This window comes from Crinia signifera, chromosome 5, assembly GCF_055691185.1.
Source record: "Crinia signifera chromosome 5, ASM5569118v1, whole genome shotgun sequence".
Taxonomy (NCBI): domain Eukaryota; kingdom Metazoa; phylum Chordata; class Amphibia; order Anura; family Myobatrachidae; genus Crinia; species Crinia signifera.
In genome coordinates this window covers 166,221,615-166,245,804 of record NC_139221.1, presented here as the reverse complement: position 1 = coordinate 166,245,804, position 24,190 = coordinate 166,221,615, and the positions used below count along the sequence as shown (strand labels likewise).

The following is a 24,190-nucleotide window of genomic DNA, read 5'->3' as shown; positions in this document are numbered from 1 at the left end:
CACACAAACAGACATTCTAGGGTTCATTTTTGGGGGAGCCAATTAACCTAGCAGTATCATTTTGGTTTGTGGGCACACTCAATCAGAGGGAGAAATGCAAACTCCAATCAAGGGTTTTGTAGTATTTCTCAGGTGGCATTGACATAATGTTTCATATGTGTTGCTATGTGTTACTAAAGGAAGTTTAGAATTGTAGTTTTATAATAGCCTAAAAATAATTATTTGACCATCACACTGTGGCATGTGCAACATAAATATTATTCACATGTCGGCAGAAATGGGCAAGTAATGCAAATTACAAATACAAATTAGAGGTACAACGTTCTACTAGCCAACCTAAAGTATGTTTTGCATTCAACATGTATTTTTCTATCTACATTTCATGAAAACCAGGCTGAATGCATTAACAATATTTCTGATCCAATTTTAATTTCTACATTTATTACATTACTCTTACTATATTTACCAGCTTATTTCTTGAGGTTATTGCTATTTTCCATTTATTTGCAGATATCTTGAATGAATTGTTTCAAAGAGAAAACAGAGTACTACATTATTGGACCTTAAGGAAGAGGCGACTAGACCACTGCCAGCAATATGTAGTATTTGAAAGAAGTGCCAAACAGGTTAGATGTGCCAAAGCTGTACTCATATTTTAATATTAAACTGTCTATACATGAAGAATTTGGATTTCTGTATATTTAGCTATGTTAACATTAAGAATACTACTGCATTAATATTAAGCGCTTTTTTTATTTGGCTTAGTCTTCTTAACTTTTTTTTTTCTGATGAGATGGATATATGAATGAAGGTACAGTATATAAATGGAAATGTTTATTTTACATTTAATTATCGGATAGGGGGAAAGGGGGTAAAGGGAGTTTGAGAGAGTTAGGTCCGCACTGGTCAGTGGTAATCAGCCACTGTTAAGGTTATGGTTGTAAAGGTATAGTATCAAGTCTGTGAAGAACTGGCGACAAGTCCTATAGTGGACAAATAGGTCCTAAACACCAATGGTTTAGTGGATATGTGGTGTCCTTTTTATTGGACCGCCAGTGGTGCTCTCCTGAGTATATAATGTATTAAGTAGACATTTGTTCCAAGAGAGGAGGAGAAGAAAGAAGTACTCTGGGTAGGGGCACCCTTATATCACAGACAGAGGGCTTGCTGGTATTGCTATTATCTAAAACATAGGATTTTTATTAGGGAAATTATTAAAACGGGGTTTGGGTAGTATTTTTCCTTGTCTCAAAAAAGCGCTCTGCAAAAGTATAGGTTGATAGTAAGGCTTTTTGCTGCGTGGCAGCTAGTTACACAAATCTATGTAGCTTTCTGTGTAATTATTGTGATCCTCATATATCCCCAATAGATTATGCCAACATACATGTAAGTTGTTTTTTGGGGGGTTATAATCATGGGTCACACTGGTGAGACAGTACAGTAGGATAACCAGTAGCAGGTGTGTAAATGCAGAATCTCGGTTTGCCTGTCTTGCTGCTGTTTGACCGACAGCAGATTTAGGTATAGATCTGCTGGTGTGTATGATTGAACTGGCTAGGTGAGTGAACAGAAGTAATGTGTGTGGCGAGCTAATGGCACAATACAGAACTAATACAGGTGTATATCTGAGGGAGGTCCTTATCCTGCCGCTGTGATGTGTGCTCGGAGCTCACTTCCTTGTCACTGTCTCTCAGCTGCGCGCCGGTCACGTGTGTACATCACGTGGTCGGCGAATCCCGACGTACATTTCGCTGGGGGCGCTTGGTCACATGAGGAGAGAAGGGGGATGGAGAACACAGGGAGGAGGTGAGGAGACAGCAGTTCCCTCACCAGCCTTCTTACACCATCCTCAGATGTCAATTTTTTTAAGAAACTGATTTGAAATCTAAGCATTCAGAGATTCTATGAATTTCTTTCCCCATACTATGGGGAAGGGATCCTGACACAGAGCTTGGGCACCACTGACGAAGTCTGAGATTTCTCCACTTGTAACACCTTCAGTTAGTGGGACGAAGCAGCGAAAAGCCCTGTTATCAATGATAAAGGGCTTTTCACTTATCCATGAATAGGGCACCATAATAAATTATTCAACAGTTGTACTGTACAACATTTGCAATTAATAAAACCAGACTTGGTCCATAAAATAGCACAATATTATGCAGATATTATCATGTTTATATATATATATACAACACAAATAATTAACTTGATCAGTCAATTTTTTTAATTCTTTTTTCTAGTTGTTTATATGTATCACATGAGAACCTATTAGTGTAATTAGCTAGGACTGTGTGCATGGGGTTTATCATGGTCCTCAACACCTTCATTTCTCAGTTAATGTAATTCTAATGGGCCCTACACATGGAGAGATTTGTGCTGGAGATTCATAATGAGAGATTTCCGTTAAACTGAATCTCTTAGATAATTAGCCCATACACAGAGAGATTTGTGCCAGAGATTCATAATGGGAGATTCAGCATGACCGATTTCAAATCTCTCACCTAGGGCTGTGTGAGAGCCTCCCGCTGCCGGATCCGCGGGTCTGGTTAATATGCATGATGCTGTCGGGCGGGCACCCCCCCCCCCCTTCCTGGCCTGCGTATGGATGTTACTTTGTAATAACCATTTGCATGACCTGCGTGCAAATTATGCTTGCGAATGGGTGGCAGCAGCCAACCATTCGCAAGGCCAGGTTTGGTGGTCTCACAAGGCTGCGAATTCGCAGCCTTGCGAATCAACCAAAATAACCCCTTAAATCTATCTGTGTGTGGGCACCTGTAGATGCTGTCGCTCTGCATGTAACATTATAATTTACAGAGCATATACAAAAACTATATATAGTGGGCCATATATTAAATATCCACTTACAAATTCCGTTGGCTCACCCGTCCCATGCTGCTACAGCTGATTGACTCCATCCCAGTCTCCGGCTACTGCTGTTGACGCCGCTAATTAAGAGAGCTCTCGCAAGATAAATGACTATTAATATAAATAGTATAAAAATTAATATGAATCGGTAGTAACATGGTCACATATAGGTGACATATAGGCACGGTCACATATAGGCACTGCATGCTTACTCTGCATCCAGCAGCGTTACAGTGACAGCAGAGGTATAGGGGTAGTAGGACACAGCAGGGGAGTATGGGAGGACCAGAGAAGTTTGCAACAGAAATACATACAGTAGCAACTGCCCTGGTACTAGCGGGCAGTGTCACAGGCTCCAGAGACAGTGCCCCAGGTGAGTCACTCATGTTCCCTCTTCATGTCATCCTATGCTTTTTTCCCCTTTTTTAAAAATGCATCAACATTGTTTTATTATAATATAACCAGAAATATAATAACAACTGTTACACTTTTTAGGCACTTGAATGGATCCACGATAATGGAGAATTTTATCTATCCACTCATACGTCAACAGGCTCTACCATACAGCATACTCAAGAGTTATTAAAAGAGCATGAAGAGTTTCAAATTACTGCCAAGGTATTTTTTTACGAGCACCTGTACAATATGTCACATATAGTTGCTGACTTCATTTTTCTTGTTTACATATTTTCAGATGTGTGGTATTAAATTTAATTTTGGTGGATCACCAAATAGTCATTTTCAATTATATTGCCTGTCTAGAGGCAGGACCAATGTTGTTTAGCATAATATTTCTCATTTTTAAGAAAGCCTGTGCCTTTGTATTTGAGTAATATGCACCTTTTTTTTGTTGCAGATTATTAGAGGGGGTTGAAGTATTAAATTGATAATATAGAAACTAACTTTATAATTTCAGGCTTAAACATGATAAATCTCAATAAAACAAAGATTTATTTCATCCACACATATCTAGTATTTTTATATAATTCTAATAATAATTTTATGTAAAATAAACTAAATGGGAACTAAAAGTAACTTATGGGCATGTAAATGCAAACAATAGGTGGTACAGTATTTACAAGATAAAATTTCACAAGTTGAACACAAAAATTGGTTTGTAATAACTGAACATTTTATCAGATCACTGAAATTAAGAATCTAGGTATTTTGAGAACTGCTGTAGTCACACAAATTTTACTTTTCCTTTTAATATTATTTAATTAATATGAAAGGGTTTGCACTCATAAATAATTTTGTTCTCTGTCCTTCCAGCAAACTAAAGAGAGAGTGAAATTGTTAATACAGCTAGCTGATGGTTTTTGTGAAAAGGGACATGCTCATTCTTCAGAAATTAAAAAATGCATCGCTGTGGTGGACAAAAGGTATCGTGACTTTTCTCTGCGCATGGAAAATTACCGGACATGCTTAGAAAAAGCATTAGGCATTTATTCCGATTCCAGCAAGTCGGTAAGTGAGATTTGTGTATTTGTCTACATAATACATTTAAATGTGTAAATTAAGCTAACGTTTAACCCTTTGAGTGGCAAGTGAATTTGTCAAAATAGTTGTGAAAATTGGCAAGAAAACATTTGTATTCATCATAATGAGCTGTAATATTTACCTTATATAGCAAATATAATCTTTTTTTTATAAAACATATTTTATTTGAATTTAAATACCATAAAAGAGGGACATTGGCATTTTTAGCGGATATTTTGAACATCTCTCACAGAGATGTTGGTACTCAAAGGGTGGTATTCAATCTAGAATCACGGCTGTCGATCCCTGCCGACAGCCGTGATCCTACTCCATTTGCGGTCAGCCCAACAGCTGAATGACAGGTGGGATTCAATGTCCTGTCTGCCGATCGGGGAAACGGGGGCGTGGCCGCAAAAACGTCCATGGATTGTCGATCTGCGTCCGGGATCGCGACAATCCACGGCCGTTATCGGCAGAAGAACGGGCCCGACAGCTTCTAAAGTCAGGCCCTGTCTGCCGCGATCCCGCTTCAATGCTGTTGCTAAAGACAGCATTGAATAGGGAACCGCCGCTATTTCCCCCATCGTAAATAGCGGCGGCACATTGAATACCCCCCCATAGGTTTAAATCCCTTCCTTCAGTAATTTACGGGCAGATTTATTAATCTTGGTGAGGTGATAAAATGTCAGGAGCTGGTTGGATGGTGATAAATTACCAGCCACTTTTTCTCTTCACCAAGCTTAATAAATCTGCCCCTCTGTGAGTTGAAAATTTCCAGTGGAATGTTTTCTTAAAAAAAAAAAAAAACTAAAATACTTATGCATTTGCTTTGTTCCTTCTCATGGCTACTGGCAGCATCATACGTTCATTATCTTTTATAGTTAAAATATGAACATTCAAAGTGTCAATAGTGTATTAGGGTTAAATCAGCTGTACCACCAGTTGTCAAAGTCGTTAGCATATCAACGTTGCATACATTTCACATGCTCAGTGTTGACATGTTGCATGCCGACATTATGTCCTTGTTGGTATTCTCATATTAACATGAGGAATATTAATTTTCTAATACCAAATCCCACATATCCCCAAGAATAATGCAATTCTCACTGTTTGCTCACATTTGTACACCATATAGCTTTTCTCGTACAGATGAATCCACACTCATCCAGAGGATGATTACACATTGTGGCATTGATGGCGCAAAAGTTGACCCCTTGAATTCAAAGTGTGGGTACAAACTTGTGCACCCCATTCATTTCTGTGGGTGTATAGTTCAGCTTGCCATGATTTGTATGCCGATGCGTACACGTCGTGGCAATGATGAGTGTGGATTTATCCACACTACCAATTCTTCCAACTCTTATCATGTATATCACACTTACCCTCTCCTACCTTTTCCTCTGCATTCTAAAATGCAATATTATATTTTTTATTTCACACTCATCCATCTATGATCTTTTAGAGATCAGTACATCTCAATGCCATTGTAGAAACTTACCTTACTTTCTGTGGCGCTTTGTTCCCTGCTGCTAATAGTAGACTGTCCCTTAGCATCTCTCTGAGACCCAGAGATAGAGCCATGGCAAAAAGTTTTGCGAATTACACAAATATAAATTTTTCACAATGTTGCTTTTATGATGGCAATTAGCATATACTCCCAGATCTTGAAAAAGAAGGGTCAACACTGCAAATATGCTTTTTGCATAAACCTAATGTAATTGTCAATAAACATCTTTGACACTTATGTAAACGATTGTCATTTTACTTTATATTATAGTAACAACTGACAATAATGTCTAAAACACTGAAGCAGCAAACTTTGTGAAAATCAATACCTGTGTCATTCTCAAAATTTGGCCATGGCTGTATACTGTTTTGTAGAGTAGGTTTTCTGCATTCTCCATGCTTGTACTCAACTTTCATATTACTGTGATTATCTGCTTCTCCTAATTCTACTTGGTTCACATACGTCCTGTCCTCTAACTAGCATGCTAGGTGATTTCCACATTCCTATGGACCACCTCAAAACTGCCATAAATTTTTTTATGTCATTACACAGGTCCATTCTTTCAATATGTATGTTTAAAATATGCAGAAGATATTCCTTTATTACTAACAGTGTAGAAATGTTTGTGTTCTAGTATTTAATAGTAAATAACGGTCAGCTTATGGGCAGATCTTTTTAAAAAGCTTTTTGTTATGCTATTCTTACCATTTTATGCATTTTTATACTGACAGAGTAAAAGTCTGCAGTTGGACATAATTCCAGGCAGCGCACCTGGTTGTGAAGTAAAGCTCCGCGATGCAACACATGAACTCAATGAAGAGAAGAGGAAATCTGCTCGTAGAAAAGAGTAATTCTATTTATCAGATGTCTTATTGTTAATGTTGTACATATGAACTTTATGTGATTTGCATTAAAAGGTCAAATCCACATTATACTTATTAAAAAAAAGGCTAAAATATAGATGTAGTCTATCAAAGTTTTTCTATATAAGCAGGTCAACACCTTGCGAGCTAAAAAGGCCACAATTCCCTTGTATATGTATTAGTGGATTTTTATGAGGTTCAACCAAAATGAATTGGTTGGCATCTAAAGTTAAACACTGAAATCTAAAAAATATTTTCCCATTTGCCTTGGCTAAACAAACAAATCATTCCAACTTATCCAATGTGAATTTCTTATATAATCATGAGCCCACATCTGTTTGTGCACATGTAATTGTTATAAGTGCAGTCTGTGTTCAGTCTTTTTCTATGTTACATTTGCCATACCTTAACAGATTGTTGCTCTTCAACCACTAGTATATTTGTAGTCTGTCCAAAAGTGTATATTATGCAGGTCCTTGCATTTTTGGGGCAGTGTATCCTATACAGTTGTTTGATTATTAAAAGCACACTGACTTCAAATAAATGGGCAGGGGTGGAACGTGGTCATCTTTTTACAGTAATTACCCTTTTGGTGGACTAGTTGGGAAAGAAGTGCCCTTGTGAGTTGGCGGCTAGAGCTTAAACTGATGGTTTGATTCTGAAAATGACCTACAGTATCTGAAGAAACCTTATACCACTCAATTATCATAAACCATTATCAGTTCTTAAAGTTGCCTTAATGTATTGTATTATATGCAAACATTTTATAACGCTACCCACACTATAATGCTAGTTTTGCCATTTTTTTTAAGGCTGATGACAAAAGGAGGGAGCAATGTGTATGAAACGTTTATCATTTTTGTTTTATTCCATAGTCGCCGTAGCATAGCCTTTCAACAAATCTGACCGGGGCAAGCACTCACATTTGTTCTATTGGCAAACACCACAGTAGTTCTCATATTTAATATATTTCCAAGTAGCACTTAGGCTTCTGAACAATATGAACAGTAGTGTTAGTAGTAGTTTATTTCAAGGTATACCATGAAAAAATGGTTAGTACAATAATTAGCTTGCTGTGTACACACGGGGGCGATAGGGGCTATAATCGCTGGGAATATGGTCGCAGTCGACCATTTTGCCAGTGATGGAAGTGTTGCTGATGAAAAAGAAACTGCCGGGGGAAGCCCGGCAGTGGTAATCAGCTGGTCGCAGGAGCATGTTCCTGCGACCAGCGATCACCACAGGGGCAAAAAAGGGAGCGCGCACCTGGTGATATATCGCCGGTGCACACTCCCATTGCGGCCAATATACAGGTTGAGTATCCCGTATCCAAAATGCTCGGGACCAGGAGAATTTTGGATAACGGATTATTCCGTATTTCGGAATATTTTAATATTTCAATGATGTATTTTGAAGTATCTTGCATGTATGCTGTATAAACACATAAAATACACACAGATATATTTTATTACCACATAAAATACACACAAATATATTTTATTTGTTCAAAAAACAAGGTTTCAAAACATGAAACAAAATTTGTGTACTATCTCAGATATTGAATTTCAATGCCAAGCAATCATTTTCTTGCACATATATAGTGCCAGTTACATATAATGTCCTCAGTGATGCTGTTACAAATGTCCCCAGTGAGTTTTTAGCAAAAAAAAATTTTTTTTCACTTTCTGGAATGTCTGGTTTTCGGAATAATTCGGATAACGGATACTCAACCTGTATTTCCCGCGATTTTGCACAAAATCGCCCCTGTGTGTACGCACCTTTAGAGCACTGTGTTCCTTGGCAATTTTCCACAAGGTCCTACTTATATTGAGTTTGCATTTTTTCCCCATGTTTAGAATGGGACTCATGGTTTGTTCCCACAATCCAGAGAAAACTAATTTGGCTTTTAGAAAATGTATCAATACTTAAGTCTGTGTGTCTGTGTAGTAATGATGTGAATATTCTATGGGAAGTGCTACATAATATATGTTTGCTTTTTAAAACATTTAAATATGCCATTATTTATATACCATTTTTCTATCTAAGGTTTATTATGGCTGAGCTTATTCAAACAGAGAAGACCTATGTCCGAGATCTGCGGGAATGCATGGATGTAAGTTGCATAATCCGAATTCAATTCTTTACACCCAATTTTATTACATACACACTCTTTTTTTTTTATCCGTTCGACTATACTATTGTAATAAAAAGTCTGAATGTGGACTCCCTTGTTGTTTTTGCTCAAAAGCTAAAAAGGTCAGTTGCATGGGTGAATTTAATGAAGGACTTCATAGTCGGTGAGGTGAATGATAGTTTCCATTTTTTAAGAAACAGAAAAAAGTTGAAAAGCAAGTCGAACTGTGAAAAGATTTATGTTTTTATCTGCTAAAAAAAAATTTCTTCAACTCAATCGGTGGGCACAAGGATCACAGTTGTATAGCTTGGAGAGATGAGTCTGATCACCAAATAGTTCATACATTTTCTTAGCAACACCAGTAATTCAAAGGCATCTAGAGCCCATGCCTAAGTGAATGTCCTAGTGGCTTAGGAAGTCTGCTTCCTAAGTCTGTATGCTGGGAATGAAGACTGCTGACTGGGCTGGAAAGTGACATTCTGCCCATTGGAGGATGCAGGTGGCCTCCTTGATGATGCCATGAGTGCAAGCATTTGTGCTTTACAAATGTTGACTGCTATCTTGTTGTCCAACTGCACCTTGACCGGATGCCCCTGAAGAAGAGGCTGATCTAAGCATACAGAGCCGTAACTATCTTCCCCCACCTCCTGAAGTCTAATGCTATCCTCATCCCACACTCACAGCCTAATTGTACTCCTTTAGTGAGAATCCTGAACTCTCCCTTATTGCCATTAACCCTCCCCCCGCAACTAAACACTAAACTGGCTGCTGGGGCTGGGTAAAGAGGAGAGTACTGAAGGAGAGGGAGTACTAGGCTACTGGAAAAATAAATAACGATTTGGTGCTCAGACTCTCCTCTCCAGGCTATACCACTGTGATCCAACTTCCCCTTAGTGGAGGAAGAAGAAAAGTAAATTGGACACTGAGCTAGACAGAGTTTTAGGTGTTGTGCCGACTTTACATATTGGCCCTTATTCAGATCTGATTGCAGCACAAATTTGTTTGGAAAATGGGCAAAACCATGTGCACTGCAGGTGAGGCAGATGTAACATGTGCAGAGAGAGAGATATATTTGTGTGAGTTGTTTTGTTTCTGTGCAGGGTAAATACTGGCTGCATTATGTTTACACTGCAATTTAGATTTCAGTTTCAACACACCCCACCCAAATATAACTCTCTCTGCACATGTTACATCTGCCCCACCTGTAGTGCACATGGTTTTGACCATTTTCCAAACAAATTTGTACTTTGATTAGATCTGAATAAAGGCCACTGTGTGTATATATAGTGTTAGAAAAAAATTCCACCATATTTATTGACTCTCCCTAAGCCAATGTCATGGTCAAAAGTTACCGATGCCTAATGTAGTAATAGTTTTCTTTCAGAATACATATTGTGGTGAAAATTCCTCAGTGATGTCTCATCTGCTTTATTGCATTTGGACAAATGAGACACCCCCTCTCAGAAAAAAAGAAAATAAATTATAGCACTAGGCACACAAAAAAATTGCGAAAGCTGGGAACACTTCAGGTGACGTGTTGATCATGTAGGCTATTTTGATGAAGTATTCTTCCTTTCTAAAGAAAGTATGTTTTGTCTTAGATTCATTTTACTTGAAGTCAGTGATAATGAAGTGTTTGCTTATATTTTGTTAAATGTTTGTTTTCCATTTCCTTGATACGTTGCAGACCTATCTTTGGGAAATGACAAGTGGGGTTGAAGAAATTCCACCTGGAATTGTGAATAAAGAACACATTATCTTTGGAAACATGCAAGACATTTTTGAGTTTCATCAAAAGTAAGTGATACCTTACTCTATAGGTGTTACTATTTCACATTTTCATAGTTATGCAAGTTTCTCTTAATACAAATAATTGGTAGAAGCAAGGTCTGAGATATCAATTTTGCCATATTAATACTAATTCATATGTAACCCGGTAACATAGGTTAAGCATTATGTCTTGCTTTAATAAAAATGGCATAACATTGAATGTTGTAAATGCAGGTAAACTTTATGAATAATTTTATTTTTACAGTGTGTTCCTTAAAGAACTTGAAAAATATGAACAGCTTCCTGAAGATGTGGGGCACTGTTTTGTCACCTGGGTAATTAAATATATGATTCATAATAATTAGAAAACTATTATATATAAAAATGACATCAATTACTCTAAATTCAATGGTAGTCACTTACACTTCATGTAAGCGATTAGTTTATTCATGCCATAAATCTGCAAAGCATGGCTATGTAAAGGAAGGCTGGCACTGTGATCCCGACATTGTTGTAATGCTACCAAAAGCTTTTTTAACTGTGCAGGCATTATAACTTTTAACATTCCTCCTTAGATGTCTTATACCCCTTTCACACCGCACTTGTTAAACGGTATACTGACATTTTTTCCATTTTAAAACGTTTAAGGCTGCATTGGGAAAGCACCAGAGTTAATTTACCGGTTAAAGATAAACGGTATTTCAAAACTTTTAAAAAGCAGAGTCCTACACGTTTCAGAGCCGTTTTTTATGCAATGGCTCTGAAACGGTATTTAGTAAAAACAACAGATTGCAGACCTGTGATAGGCTGTCCCCTGTATTCTGCCTTGAAACGTGTTCAGGGGATTAAACGTGTTGACTGATGTGAATGGTATTTAAAAAGGTAATCTACTGCAATGTGAAGGCTCAGACCCATTTTAAATACCGTTTAGGATGTGTGAAAGTGGTATAAGGTTTACATTAGTGTCATCATGTACTCAGCTGCTATACACTATACAGTGCGAGACTTCTGGTACATGTTTGTCATGGCATGTAGCATCATTATTGCAATATGATGTGTTGAAACCACTTCACGGTCTGCACTGGTTAATTTGGTATGCAACACGAGTTTGACTGAGTCTGAATCTGTATACGAATCACAATGGAACTTGAAAAAAAGCCATGTCTGCTGTATCACAGCGCTATACAGATTCAGATTTTTCTTACAGATATACAAGCATTGAATATCCTTTTAATAAGTGCAAATTTATTATGTCATTTTGACACATCACATTGCTATTAAGATGCACATTCGCGCAAAAAGGATACGAGACCTAGTGCGCCAAGAAAGGATGATTGGCACGACTGCTGTAATAGTGTATGAGAACACATCTCTCTGTACATGGTCCTTGTCGACATAGGGCAGTATTCAATGACAAAGTTCTCTGTGCATGGAGAGCGTTTTATTTCGCTCTCCATGCACTCTTCGTGTTCCGGAGGGCTCGCTGCCACTCCTGCTCCCTCTATTCAATGTGGTTAAGACTCGCCGCCACTCGTGGCGAGTCTTAACCCCTGCAGCGGACGAGCGTCCGCGGCAGGGAGCTTTCAGGGAGCCGGGGGACGGAGCAGCCAGAGAGATTATAGTCTCCCTGGCTGCTCCAGAGGAATGTGGAGATGAGGGGGGCTCTCCGAGACCCAGGCAGCACAGGCTGCCCCCCCCCTATAGCCAGCGGGGGACCCAGTATTCACTGCACCCGATCGTGCATATTAACGATCGGGTGCAGTGAATATATGAATATGTAATGAGCGGCTCGAGCGCTCCGGCCCCCTGCTGGCTGCACTGTGTAAAAAAATAAAAAAAAATAAAAAAATATATATTTTTTAAATTAAATATATATTCATGTGCTATAAGCACATGAATAAAAATAACATGCCCCTTCACAGAAAAAAAAAATGTTTTTTTGACACCAAAATTAAAAAAAAAAAACTTTTAGTTTAAAAGTTCACATTCCAGCTCCCCATCAAAAGATGGAGAATTGCTACATGGAGAGACACGGAGAAAATCACTTAGAAAGACGGAGAGAATTTCACATTGAATAGGGTTGCTCGCTTTTGGAGAGCAAAATGCTCCGTCCAAGGCGAACAAAGTACAAATTCTCCACAAAACACGGAGAACTTTTCTCATTAAATACTGCCCATAGTGAGTAAATATCTTGACTGCACCCAGAGTATAAGATACCTATAGAAATTGGAAACATTCATGCAATGTTGGTTAGCAGGCATATAATATTTGAGTTATTTCCTTTCATATTATCTAGCAAGTTCAAAGAGTATAAAATATTTTGTGTTGAAGGTTCATATATTATGTTTCTTTATTTTTACTTGAATATGGTTTACTTTAGTGTAGCTTCAGAAACTTTAAAATTCATCTGCGATAATTTGTTATCTTTTATTTTAGGCTGACAAATTCCAAATGTATGTATCTTATTGCAAAAATAAACCTGACTCCACCCAGCTCATCTTAGATCAAGCAGGACCTTATTTTGATGTAAGTGATATTTATTGAGCATCTCCATGTCAGTGTATGTTGTCAAAATGATTGATTTATCTATAGAATATTGTCAATCGCATAACTATGTCCCAGGCAAATGGACCTAGTGAGAAAATGGAGATATGCCACGTATTCTCATGAGAGTACCAGTTGTCCATGCAAATGTCAATGACCTCAAGAATTAAAAAAATCTGTAGCCAAAAGACTGTTTTACAATCCTTACTATGATTGATTGCATGTCTTAAATAATGCTATACATGTTCTGTTGTCCTAAACTATGGCATTATGAGCCTAATCAAAACAAGACTTAGAGAAGAGGGTATTCGACTTTCCCAACAGTTTTGCATGATGAGTAATATAAAGGTTCCCTGAATTCCCCAAAGCCCAGAACCATCCTTATTGGACACATCGTATGTAGTCAAAATTGTAGCCAAAATCACACAGTGTGTACATATCATTAGACTTTAGACTAATTCTATGTTCAAAATTTTAGTTCAACACATATAAAGAACAAAAAAGAGTTTATTACTTCTAATGAGAAATTCAATTAACACTTATTGTTGGCCCCTATATTAGGTATATTACTTTGTGGCTTTGACCATGGAATAATTGTTAGTGAAAATATTGGAGTATTTAATAAATTGCTTGTATATTGTTTTCATACACAACCGTATCTAGAATTTAGAGAGATGGTTATACATAAAAAGTGTTACACAGAAGAGCATTTCTGGATGCTTAGCACAGGTGTCTTTGAAATGGGCAGAAGACCACGTGAAATTGTACTATGGTCAGCTAAGAACATGAAACTGAGATTGGGATTACAAATTTGACAGTTTAGGGGGGGTATTCAATCCCGGGTCACAACCGTCGATCCGTCCCGATAGCTGGACAGAGAGGTTCCCCCGAATGGCGAGGTTATATAGCAGTGCATATAGAAGTGACCCTCTCCTTTTTGATGGCCGTACTCGCCATTTCCACCTCGCTGAAAAAACCCAGCGAGGTGGAAATGGCCAGTGCAGGGGGGTCAGTTGAATACTGATCCGTGAGCTATAACGACAAGTTCTCCGCACTACTCCTCATCATAGCTCACTATAGGGCTTTGTATACACCCCATAATCTCAGCCTTAACATGACATTAAGTTTAGTGTATTCTAATGGTATCTAGTAGCACCAAACCTAAGGCCCTCATTCGGAATGGAACACATTGGCAGAACTGCTTGCAGCAGCTTGCTATATGCAATCCATAGCAATACAAATGCAGTAGGTACAAAATGTGCAAAGGGGCAGTCATTTAAAAGGCATGATTATACTTTGTTAATGACTGCCTCTTTATAAAACTTCAGAGTTTGGCTGGCATCCTACACGGCCACTAGACCTTTACTGCATTATATCTGACCCATAATCTGGGATCCAATGGTCACGATATTCTGTTGCTCAGACTAGCCTTCACAGGGCGGCTTATAAAACCAAGAAAACTGTGTCTTGCAATGCAGTCCTTGGCCTCCTGGTAAACCAGGAAGTGCAAGCTCTGTCTGTTTAATATTCCTCCTGTATTTGATAGAGCACCTTTACATCTGTTAGAAATGAACATTAATGCTGCCAGTGATAACCGCATACCCTGCCAGACTATGTATTTTGAATCTGCAAGGTAATTCAACTGATTTATCATCTGTGTTGAATAATCTTTTCTTGAGACTAGTTTGGGTGTGTGGTTTTTTTTTCTCACTCTATAATTCTTATGTACTATAATGTCCACCTAATTACTTTAAAAGCACCCTTCTTCTCCAGCAGAATTATTTTGAAATAATCATTACTCTCCTATGCACCAAGCTGGTGGGATTTAACATTTAAGATTTGAACAAGACCGAATATTACTATTATCTTATTTTTTCACAGGAAATTCAACACCGTCATGAATTGGCAAATTCTATTTCTTCTTACCTTATCAAACCTGTGCAGCGCATAACAAAATACCAGCTTCTCCTTAAGGTATGTTTGTTCCACTAAAAATGTATATGCATTTGTTCCATTTTATTCAATCTAGGATCGCGGCTGTCGATCCCTCCCGACAGCCGTGATCCTGGCCCATTTGCGGTCAGCCCGACAGCTGAACGACAGGCAGGATTCAATGTCCTGACTGCCGAACGGCGCAAAGGGTGTGTGGACTCGAAAATGGCCCTGGATTGATGATCTGCGGGCAGGATCACGACAATCCACGGCCGTTATCAGCAGAATGGGCCCAATAGCTTCTAAAGTTGGGCAATTTCTGCCGTGATCCCGCTTCAATGCAATCACTAAAGACAGCATTGAATAGGGAGCGGCCGATATTTCCCCCGTCGTAAATAGTGGCGGCACATTGAATACCCCCCAATGTCTGTAAAATTGATTACAAGATTTGTTTACATAAAACCAAAATATTTCATGTGAATGTTACTTTAACATAGATTTGCTTATTGGGTTTATTGCAATTTTCTCTTCACCTACTCTGAGCTATTGAAAAGTTGGGGGAAATCCCAGTATTTGGGTAAAAATATCAGAACCCCTTGGCCACAACATCACCACCTGACTAATAAGGCACTTGGTAGTTTTTATTTAGCAAATAATGTGATGTCTGTTTTGGGGTGAATAGTGTAAAATGTCAGAAATGGGGATGCAAGGTATGGGACAGGGACATTGGAGTGTGCTGTATGAGTAGATCAAATGTTTTTAGGCTTGCAGGTGGGAGTAATTGGTTGTTTTTGAAAGTGCCTTTAATTGACCCAAATATATAGTGTACTTTTTTTAAATCTTTTTCATATTACAGCCATTTTACACATTTTAATTACACTAATTCAAGTATAATTCTCTCTTCTGTAGCCAACTATGCAAAATAATTCACATATATTCCGAAAAAAAATTGAGGAATTAAATTCATCTTTTCCCCAATCTATTACTCTTATTAATACATTTTTTGTTTTTTTTCTTCCAATCATGGGGACACTGGAACATAGGTTTCTTGAAGAACCTGCCTGCACGTAATAGACTAATATGCCTTTTAGAGAGTAGCATCCTCCCTGGTACTCAGTGTGTTTTAGGCTCCCATGGATACAACTTTATAGTATTTTCTGGTTCCATTGTAAAATGTTGCTGCCCTACTGTTTCGGTAGTCTTTCGCAGAGATTTCAGTGTAATGTTCTCTCCTTTGCTTGAATAGTTCAAGTTTCAAAATCACAGATTTGAGGAATATCATCGTTGAGCTTTTATATTCTTTGGGGCTCTATGGGTGTGAACTAAGACTTGATAGTAACAGTCTCTTGGGTCTGAATGCCCTGAAGTTTGGGGTGTGGTATATAAGGCTGGCTGTGTTGAGGTCGACCCCGAAAGTTCGACATGGAAAAAAGGTTGACGTGAAAAATTCAACATGAGTTTTATTCCAAGTTCGTTGGTGTAATTTTATCAATTTGAGCTTGTGGACCCACAATTAGTCTACCGCTTCGCTCACCATGTGCTGATGTCACCATGTGCCTAGGCTCTAGCTCTTTTCTTAGTGATAAGAAAGTCTGAGGCCCCTTGGATTAAACTCCCCTTACTTGGTGTGCTTGCTCTTTTCATGTTCTATGTTCTATGTTTTTGGGACTCCCTGACGTCTTCTTTTCTGAACAAATATGTGGTTATGTTTCTTGACTCCTTGGTTTAGTCTTCACAATAGTCTAAAAACCTACTGCCAATCGGCACTACTGGGGAAATGATATGTAACTTGCACGAAATATGTGCAAGTGTGGTATTCAAATTCAGTGCCTGAGATAGGACACAAACTTTGTTTTATGTTTTAAAACCTTGTTTCATGCATAAATGCAAGATACCTCATTCAAATATAAAAATAATCCAAAATACAGAATAATCCGTTATCTAAAATTCTTCCGGTCCTGAGCATTTTGGATACTGAACTTGTATTTTCATTCTGGTGTTTGCCTGTTTGATGTCTTATCATCTCAAGTACAGTACCTGCATGTGTGCCCAATTTGTAAATGTAGTTTAACCCCTTCCCGACATTTGACGTACATTTCCGTCATGGTCGGGAAGTACTTCCCGACACATGGCATAAATGTACGTCATGGATTTAAACTGTCACCGCGTCTATAGACGCGGTGACAGTTTGGAGATGTCTGCTGTCCCTGACAGCAGACATCCCCCCTCGCCGCCCGGGGGGGGCAGGGATGCCCCCCCCGGTCGGCGATCGCTGTGATTGGCTGTTCAAATGTGAACAGCCAATCACCGCTATTTCTGTGTTACCGGCGGCTATGCCGCTCGGTAACACAGAAAACGGTGGTGATCGGTGCTGTTAAGTACAGCACCGATCACCACCGATCCGCGGACACCCCCTCCCTCCCACCCGGCAGCACTATGTGCTTACCCGGCACCCGGCAGCCGCTCTCCTCCCTCTGCTATGCGCCGCAGCGCTGCCTCCCCCCTCCCTCCCCCCGCCAGCAGCAGCAGCACTAGGGACAGTGTAAAAATGAAAAAAATAAAATGAAATGATTATATATATATATATATATATGTGTGTGTGTATGTGTGTATATACACACACACACACACATATATATATATATATATATATATATATATGTGTGTGTGTATGTGTGTATATACACACACACATATATATATATATATATGTGTGTATATACACATATATATATATATATATATATATATATGTATGTGTGTATATACACACATATATATATATATATATATGTGTGTATATACATATATATATATATATATATATGTGTGTATATATATATATATATATATATATATATATATATATATATACAGATAGATATTCCCAACCGAAGACGTATATATACGTCATGGTCGGGAGGTACTTCCCGACCGAAGACGTTTATATACGTCATGGTTTTAAACTGTCACCGCGTCCATAGACGCGGTGACAGTTTGGAGATGTCTGCTGTCCCTGAGCCCCGGTCGGCGATCGCTGCGATTGGCTGTTCAAATGTGAACAGCCAATTGCAGCGTTTTCTGTGTTACCGGCGGCTAAGCCGCTCGGTAACACAGTGATCGGTGGTGATCGGTGCTGTTAAGTACAGCACCGATCACCACCGATCGCCAGCCCCCCCCCCCTCCCACCCGGCAGTCCCCCCTCCCACCCACCCGGCTGCCGCAGCGCCAGCACCCCTCCCACCCCCCCACCAGCCGCAGCGCCAGACCCCCTCCAAAATCTGGTGAGCAAAATGGGGTCACATGTGGGGGGGTTCCACTGTATTGGTGCTTCCGGGGTCTTGCTAATGCGACATAGCACCCACCATTCATTCCACCACCAAATATCACTCCTTCCCTTCTGAGTCCTGCCATGCACCCAACTGGTATTTTTTGGTCACATGTGAGGCATTGCCATACTCGGGAGAAATTGGGGCACAGATTTTGGCGTGCTTTGTCTCCTTCATTCCTTGTGAAAATGAAAAACTTTGAGCCAGAACTGCATTTTTGTGTAAAAAAGTAAATTTTTTTACACAAAAATGCAGATCTGGCTCAAAATTTTTCATTTTCACAAGGAATGAAGGAGACAAAGCACCCCAAAATCTGTGCCCCAATTTCTCTCGAGTATGGCAATGCCTCACATGTGACCAAAAAATACCAGTTGGGTGCATGGCAGGACTCAGAAGGGAAGGAGTGATATTTGGATTTTGCAGCACAGATTCTGGTTGAATGACCCCTGAAGCACCCATACAGTGGAACCCCCCCACAAGTGACCCCATTTTGCAAACTACACCCTTCAGGGAATTCATCTAGGGGTATAGTGTACATTTCAAACCCCCAGGGGTTTCACCAATTTTGATACAACTGAGCTGTGAAAATGAAAAATTAAATTTTTTCATTTGCACAGCCCAGTTGTATCAAAATTGTTGAAACCCCTGGGGGTTTGAAATGTACACTATACCCCTAGATGAATTCCCTGAAGGGTGTAGTTTGCAAAATGGGGTCACTTGTGGGGGAGGTTCCTAACTTTTAGCATCTTATGGTGCCTAGAAACCTACATGGTGCCTAAAAAATAATCTCATAAAAAGGAGGCTCCAAAATCAAGTAGGTGCTCCTTCTATTATGAAGCCTGTGGTTTGGTCACCGTGCACACTAGGGCCACATATAGGACATTTATGAAAACCAAAGAATTGGGGGAATCAATTTTTAGTCACATTTCTCTAGTAAAATCTACTGTGTTCCTTAGAAAAATGTATTAAAATTGAAAATCTGCAAAAAAAATGAAATTTTGAAATTTCACCTACACTTTGTTTTAATTCCTGTGAAACACCTAAAGGGTTAACAAACTTCCAAAATGCTGTTTTGAATACTGTGAGGGGTGCAGTTTTTGAAATGGCATCATTTATGGGGGTGTCTCACATACAAGTCCCTCAAAGTCACATCAGAACTGAACTGGTCCCTAAAAAAATCAGTGTTTGAAATTTTCTTGAAAATTTGAGAATTTGCTATTCATATTTTACGCCTCCTAGTGTCCAAAAAAATGAAAAGGAAGTTGAAATAATAATGGCAACATAAAGTAGACATATGGTCTATGTTAGTTATTAACTATTTTGAGTGGTAAGATTATTTGTCTCACAAGCAGAAAATTTAACATTTTGCAAATTGCTAAATTTTCCATTTTTTTCCGACATTTTGGTATTTTTCACACAAAAAACACAGACTGTATCGACCCAAATTTACCACTAATTTGAAGTACAATGTGTCACGAAAAAACAATCTCAAAATCACTGGGATAAGTAAAAGCAAAAAAAAGTTATCCCCACTTAAGTGATACATGTCAGATTTGAAAAAAAGGGCTCTGTCAGGAACGCAAAAACTGGCTCTGTCAGGAAGGGGTTAAAGAAAAAAACACTGAGCCTTTTGATTAAAAAAATCTAACACTAATTTTCTCTCCTCAAAATAAATTATTAGTTATCTTACAAGATACAAATTTCACGGTCACTTATTAAATTTTTTTATTTTTTACAATTTTTTTTGTTTATTTTTTCAATCTAGATGAAGCGATTTAAACGGGATGCAGTTTAAATCCCGGCGGTCGGGATCCCGGCGTTCAGAATCCAGACGCTGGAATCCCGACCGCCGAAATCCTGACACTTTCTCCCTCCCTGGGTGTCCACGACACCCCTGGAGGGAGAATAAATTAGCGTGCCGAGCATAGCGAGCCACCGGGCCCGCTGCATGGCAAGCGCAGCGAGCCCGCAAGGGGGGGGGGGGGGGAGATCCACGTTCCCCCCCCCCCCCCCCTTGTCGGGATTTTGGCGGTCGGGATTCCAGCGTCGGGATTTTGAACGCCGGGATCCCGACCGCTGGGATTTCATACTGAATCCATTTAAACAGCAACAATAGATTAATAATTTAGGGCATAGCTTGTTTTCTGCATTCTGTTATTCCTGTCATTGATACAAGTCCTAATGTCTGAAGCTGTTGAGATACAGTGTAACAGTACATGAGACTGCCATAAGCCTCTGACCATCAACTTTGGGTGTTAGTGAATGCTAAAACTCAGAATATCCTTATTAATTGAAAAAATAAATAATAAAATGAAACCTGTGGAAAAATTAAAATGGCTAATGTATTCTGTCATGTACGGTAAAATTATTTTTTCAGTACTAGAATTACATGCACAAGTATATTGCAAACATTGTTTGGTTATATAATCTCATAAATATATTTGATTACATTGATGTCTCTAAATGCAGTGTCTTCCATGTCAGAGTGCTAAAGGGCTAGCCCACCTTAATGAACAACTTTTTTTTTTTTTTTTTTACATTTATTCAGGAACTTTTGACATGCTGTGAAGAAGGCAAGGGTGAAATTAAAGATGGATTAGAGGTGATGCTTAGTGTTCCAAAGAGAGCAAATGATGCCATGCACCTTAGCATGCTAGAAGGTAAAGACTGCAAACAGTGATGATTTCATAGTTTTGTTTTTAGAATCTAGTCAGTTAGCCATGAGCCCCGCAGTGTGACCCAAACTTGTAGACCTTTGTACACGATCAACAAAAGTCTCTTTTGCACTACTGTAATCACAGCATTTGTATACATTTGCAGGGTGAGCCACTAATTGAATCAATCCTGTAATGTACTGGTGGTGTTAGTAATATATTTTTTTCTTAGTTCATGCTAACTGAAGATCACAAGTGAGGTATCCAGGGCCTGATTAACCAATACGCTGATTATGCTGCAGCCTGGGACACTGGGTCCTGGTGGGGAAGAGGGAGGGGTTGCAGTGCTTGCACAATAGAATGCATTGGGATGGGATTACCTCCTGGTGCTGCTGGAGTTGGGTCGAGCAAGGTCTCGTAAGATCTCCCTTGGGCACTGTGGGAGCAGTGGTGCCTGCTTGGTTTGCCAATGTCACCAATGCAGGGATGCTGGGAAGAGGAAACCCTGTGTGAGCCACAGCTGGCTCTGCTGAGGCGGTCATTGATGCCACTGCTGCTGTAGCCAGCACTACAAGGGCAGTAAGTGGCAATATGAATGGAGCTGAGGCCAGATTCTTAGCTAATGTGAGTAAAAAAGTTGGGGACACTTCTGTATTATCCTAGGGAGGCTGAAACCCTTAACCAGGCCCTGGTGGTATATTCAGTATAAATACTTAAGGGGTGAAATTCAGTTACACATAGTAAATTACTGCTTGAACATGGGAGTTAACCTCTGGCTTTATTTTATAACCTGGGGCTATTCATTTGGACTACCGAATTCCACTGATATCCTTGGAAACTACTAGAAATGAATGCAGAGAAAGTCAACAGATGTGTGCATCAACGCAGTCACGGCAGTCCTCAACTCATGAGTTATGAGGTTTATTTTTTATTTTTATTTTTTTACTTGCTGAGGCAGGTTACAAAAAATATCCCTGCTATTAGCCTGCAGTAATCAATTGCGGCTAATTGATCCCCCCCCCCCCCCTTCCCCCCCCCCCCCCCCCCCCATTTTTCTCTTTGTTTAGTTTAGTACATGCACAAAATATATTCAGTCATCATTTAATTTTGTTCCTGAACAAATCTGCAGGGATGCATGCATATAGAGATTTTAGGTCACAAATTGAGAGGCTGAAACTAAAAGGATAATTTGACCCTGTTCCTTTCTCTGATTTTTTTTGCGTTGGTTTTATGAAACACCTGATACAGTTAATTTCAATAAAAATGACAAGGGAGTAACAAAAAACTTTATGGGGACAATTCAGTTCTTTTCCCCTATGGCTACCACTAATGGTTGCAAAATGGTGCAATTTAATTATTGCTCCATTTAGACACCTGGGAGACCTGTATAGTAATAAAATGAAAAAGAGAGCATAATTGTAGTTTCTCTGTAACAACCTTTAATGGGCAACAAGCTGGGGCAGTTTCCCATTTTGCCAATGACTGGTTCAGGTCATTGGAAAAATCCAACATGTTGTAAATTCTTGAATCACTGACAGTATATTGATCAGAATCTGAAAATTAAATGGTCTTTAACATGTAGGAATTCGGCAGTCCTCTGAAAAATCATCAGTGGGCATCAGGGAGATGTATGTCCTCCATCAGGTTATGGGACAGTTTTTTTATTTGATTGTTCAAAAATATATAATCCACTTTAGTATTGAATGAACCCCCCTTAGTTCATTTTTGCACCAGACGCATACCAGCACCAGTACAGACTTACTACATGTTTACCTCTTCTTAGTACACAAAGCAAGGGTAATTGCTGTTACTAGTCAAGTCGTGTTTTATTCTCTAAGTTATCTTTCATTTTCACATTTAAAGGTTTTGAGGAAAACATTGAAACTCAGGGAGAGCTGATTCTACAGGAATCCTTCCAGGTTTGGGACCCTAAAACTTTGATTCGGAAGGGCAGAGAGAGGCATCTTTTTCTTTTTGAGATGTCACTTGTCTTTAGTAAAGAGGTCAAAGATTCCAGTGGAAGAAGCAAGTACATTTACAAGATGAAATTATTTGTAAGTAGAACTTAATGTTTAATTAAATGTTTATGAATAATATTTAGAATTTTCAGCCCCCTGGAAATGTCCCAACCTTTTTCTGTTTGCTTAATGAATTAATTCAGTAACCAACATTCCATGTACTCTGGTACAAGCAACACTTTATTGATGCTATTGAAATCTGTTTGCAGATGTAAATAGACCTGCATTATATTTCTACTATTAATCTGCAAAAGTAGTTTTAAAGTTTACTCAAATATTACAGAGATTTAATCCTTGCATATCCCACAGTTCACCAAAGAATAGTCCACCACAAGAAAGTCTTCACGAACGGCAGTATTTAGACATTTGCTTCAGTAGAATTTCTGTAGCAGTGGTAATGCACAACCCAGGGCTGTATTTTTCCAGGTGACCGTACTCCACCAGCCAGAACAGATTTGGTCTAGGTTGCTGTTGCTTATCAACTTTGCTGCCCCTTGGGTATGGGTATTCCATCTAACCACGTTAATACCACTAACAGCATAATCTCACCCTGACACCTGGAACTGCTTAGTTCTGTGTACAGTATGTGTGGTAATGCTGATGCAAAACCTTGTTGGTATTTTCCCAGTTGTCACTTAATATTGTAAGAGAATGTAAGCAGATATAGGCATTTAAGTCAAGATGTTTATTAACTTTGAAGACCGTAGGATAATCACAGCATAGAGATGTTCTTCAAAGTTCAGATGACTGACACTATTGAACTCCTAGAATTCTTCTTTGATTCAGATCTGGTAGATAATACAGCAGGTTGGTAATCAAGCACCACCAGTCCCTTTATCTAATCCATCTGAATTCATGCACTGTCCATCAGATAGTGAAGATTTGTTTTGCATTCATTATTGTTACCAGGGGACAGAGGGGACTGTTATTATTATAATTATTATTATCCTTTATATGGCTCCACAAGGGATCTGAAGCACCCAATTACATAAGCAAAACAGTGACTTACAGTTGAATACAATAAAGAACAAGTACAGTATACATAAACCTAGCTGCATTAGTAGATGACACTGAAATAAGTATCATTGTGGC

The 24,190-nt window shown here is 38.9% G+C and overlaps 1 protein-coding gene across 6 annotated transcripts in view; it reads left to right on the top strand.

The window, feature by feature from the left end:
- The window catches only part of TRIO (trio Rho guanine nucleotide exchange factor), a 270,904-nt gene that overhangs the window by 109,456 nt on the left and 137,258 nt on the right, over positions 1 to 24,190 (top strand). For all 6 annotated transcript variants that reach the window (XR_014474954.1, XM_083188252.1, XM_083188251.1 and 3 more), the window contains exons 20-30: positions 511 to 626; positions 3,364 to 3,486; positions 4,141 to 4,335; positions 6,586 to 6,701; positions 8,764 to 8,830; positions 10,539 to 10,648; positions 10,887 to 10,956; positions 13,058 to 13,147; positions 15,047 to 15,139; positions 20,975 to 21,086; positions 22,944 to 23,134. Coding sequence is in view for 5 of the 6 variants with exons in the window: in XM_083188252.1 (XP_083044378.1) it covers positions 511 to 626; positions 3,364 to 3,486; positions 4,141 to 4,335; positions 6,586 to 6,701; positions 8,764 to 8,830; positions 10,539 to 10,648; positions 10,887 to 10,956; positions 13,058 to 13,147; positions 15,047 to 15,139; positions 20,975 to 21,086; positions 22,944 to 23,134 (1,283 nt within the window). In the remaining variant the exon portion in view is untranslated. The remainder of the gene's footprint in view (positions 1 to 510; positions 627 to 3,363; positions 3,487 to 4,140; positions 4,336 to 6,585; positions 6,702 to 8,763; positions 8,831 to 10,538; positions 10,649 to 10,886; positions 10,957 to 13,057; positions 13,148 to 15,046; positions 15,140 to 20,974; positions 21,087 to 22,943; positions 23,135 to 24,190) is intronic.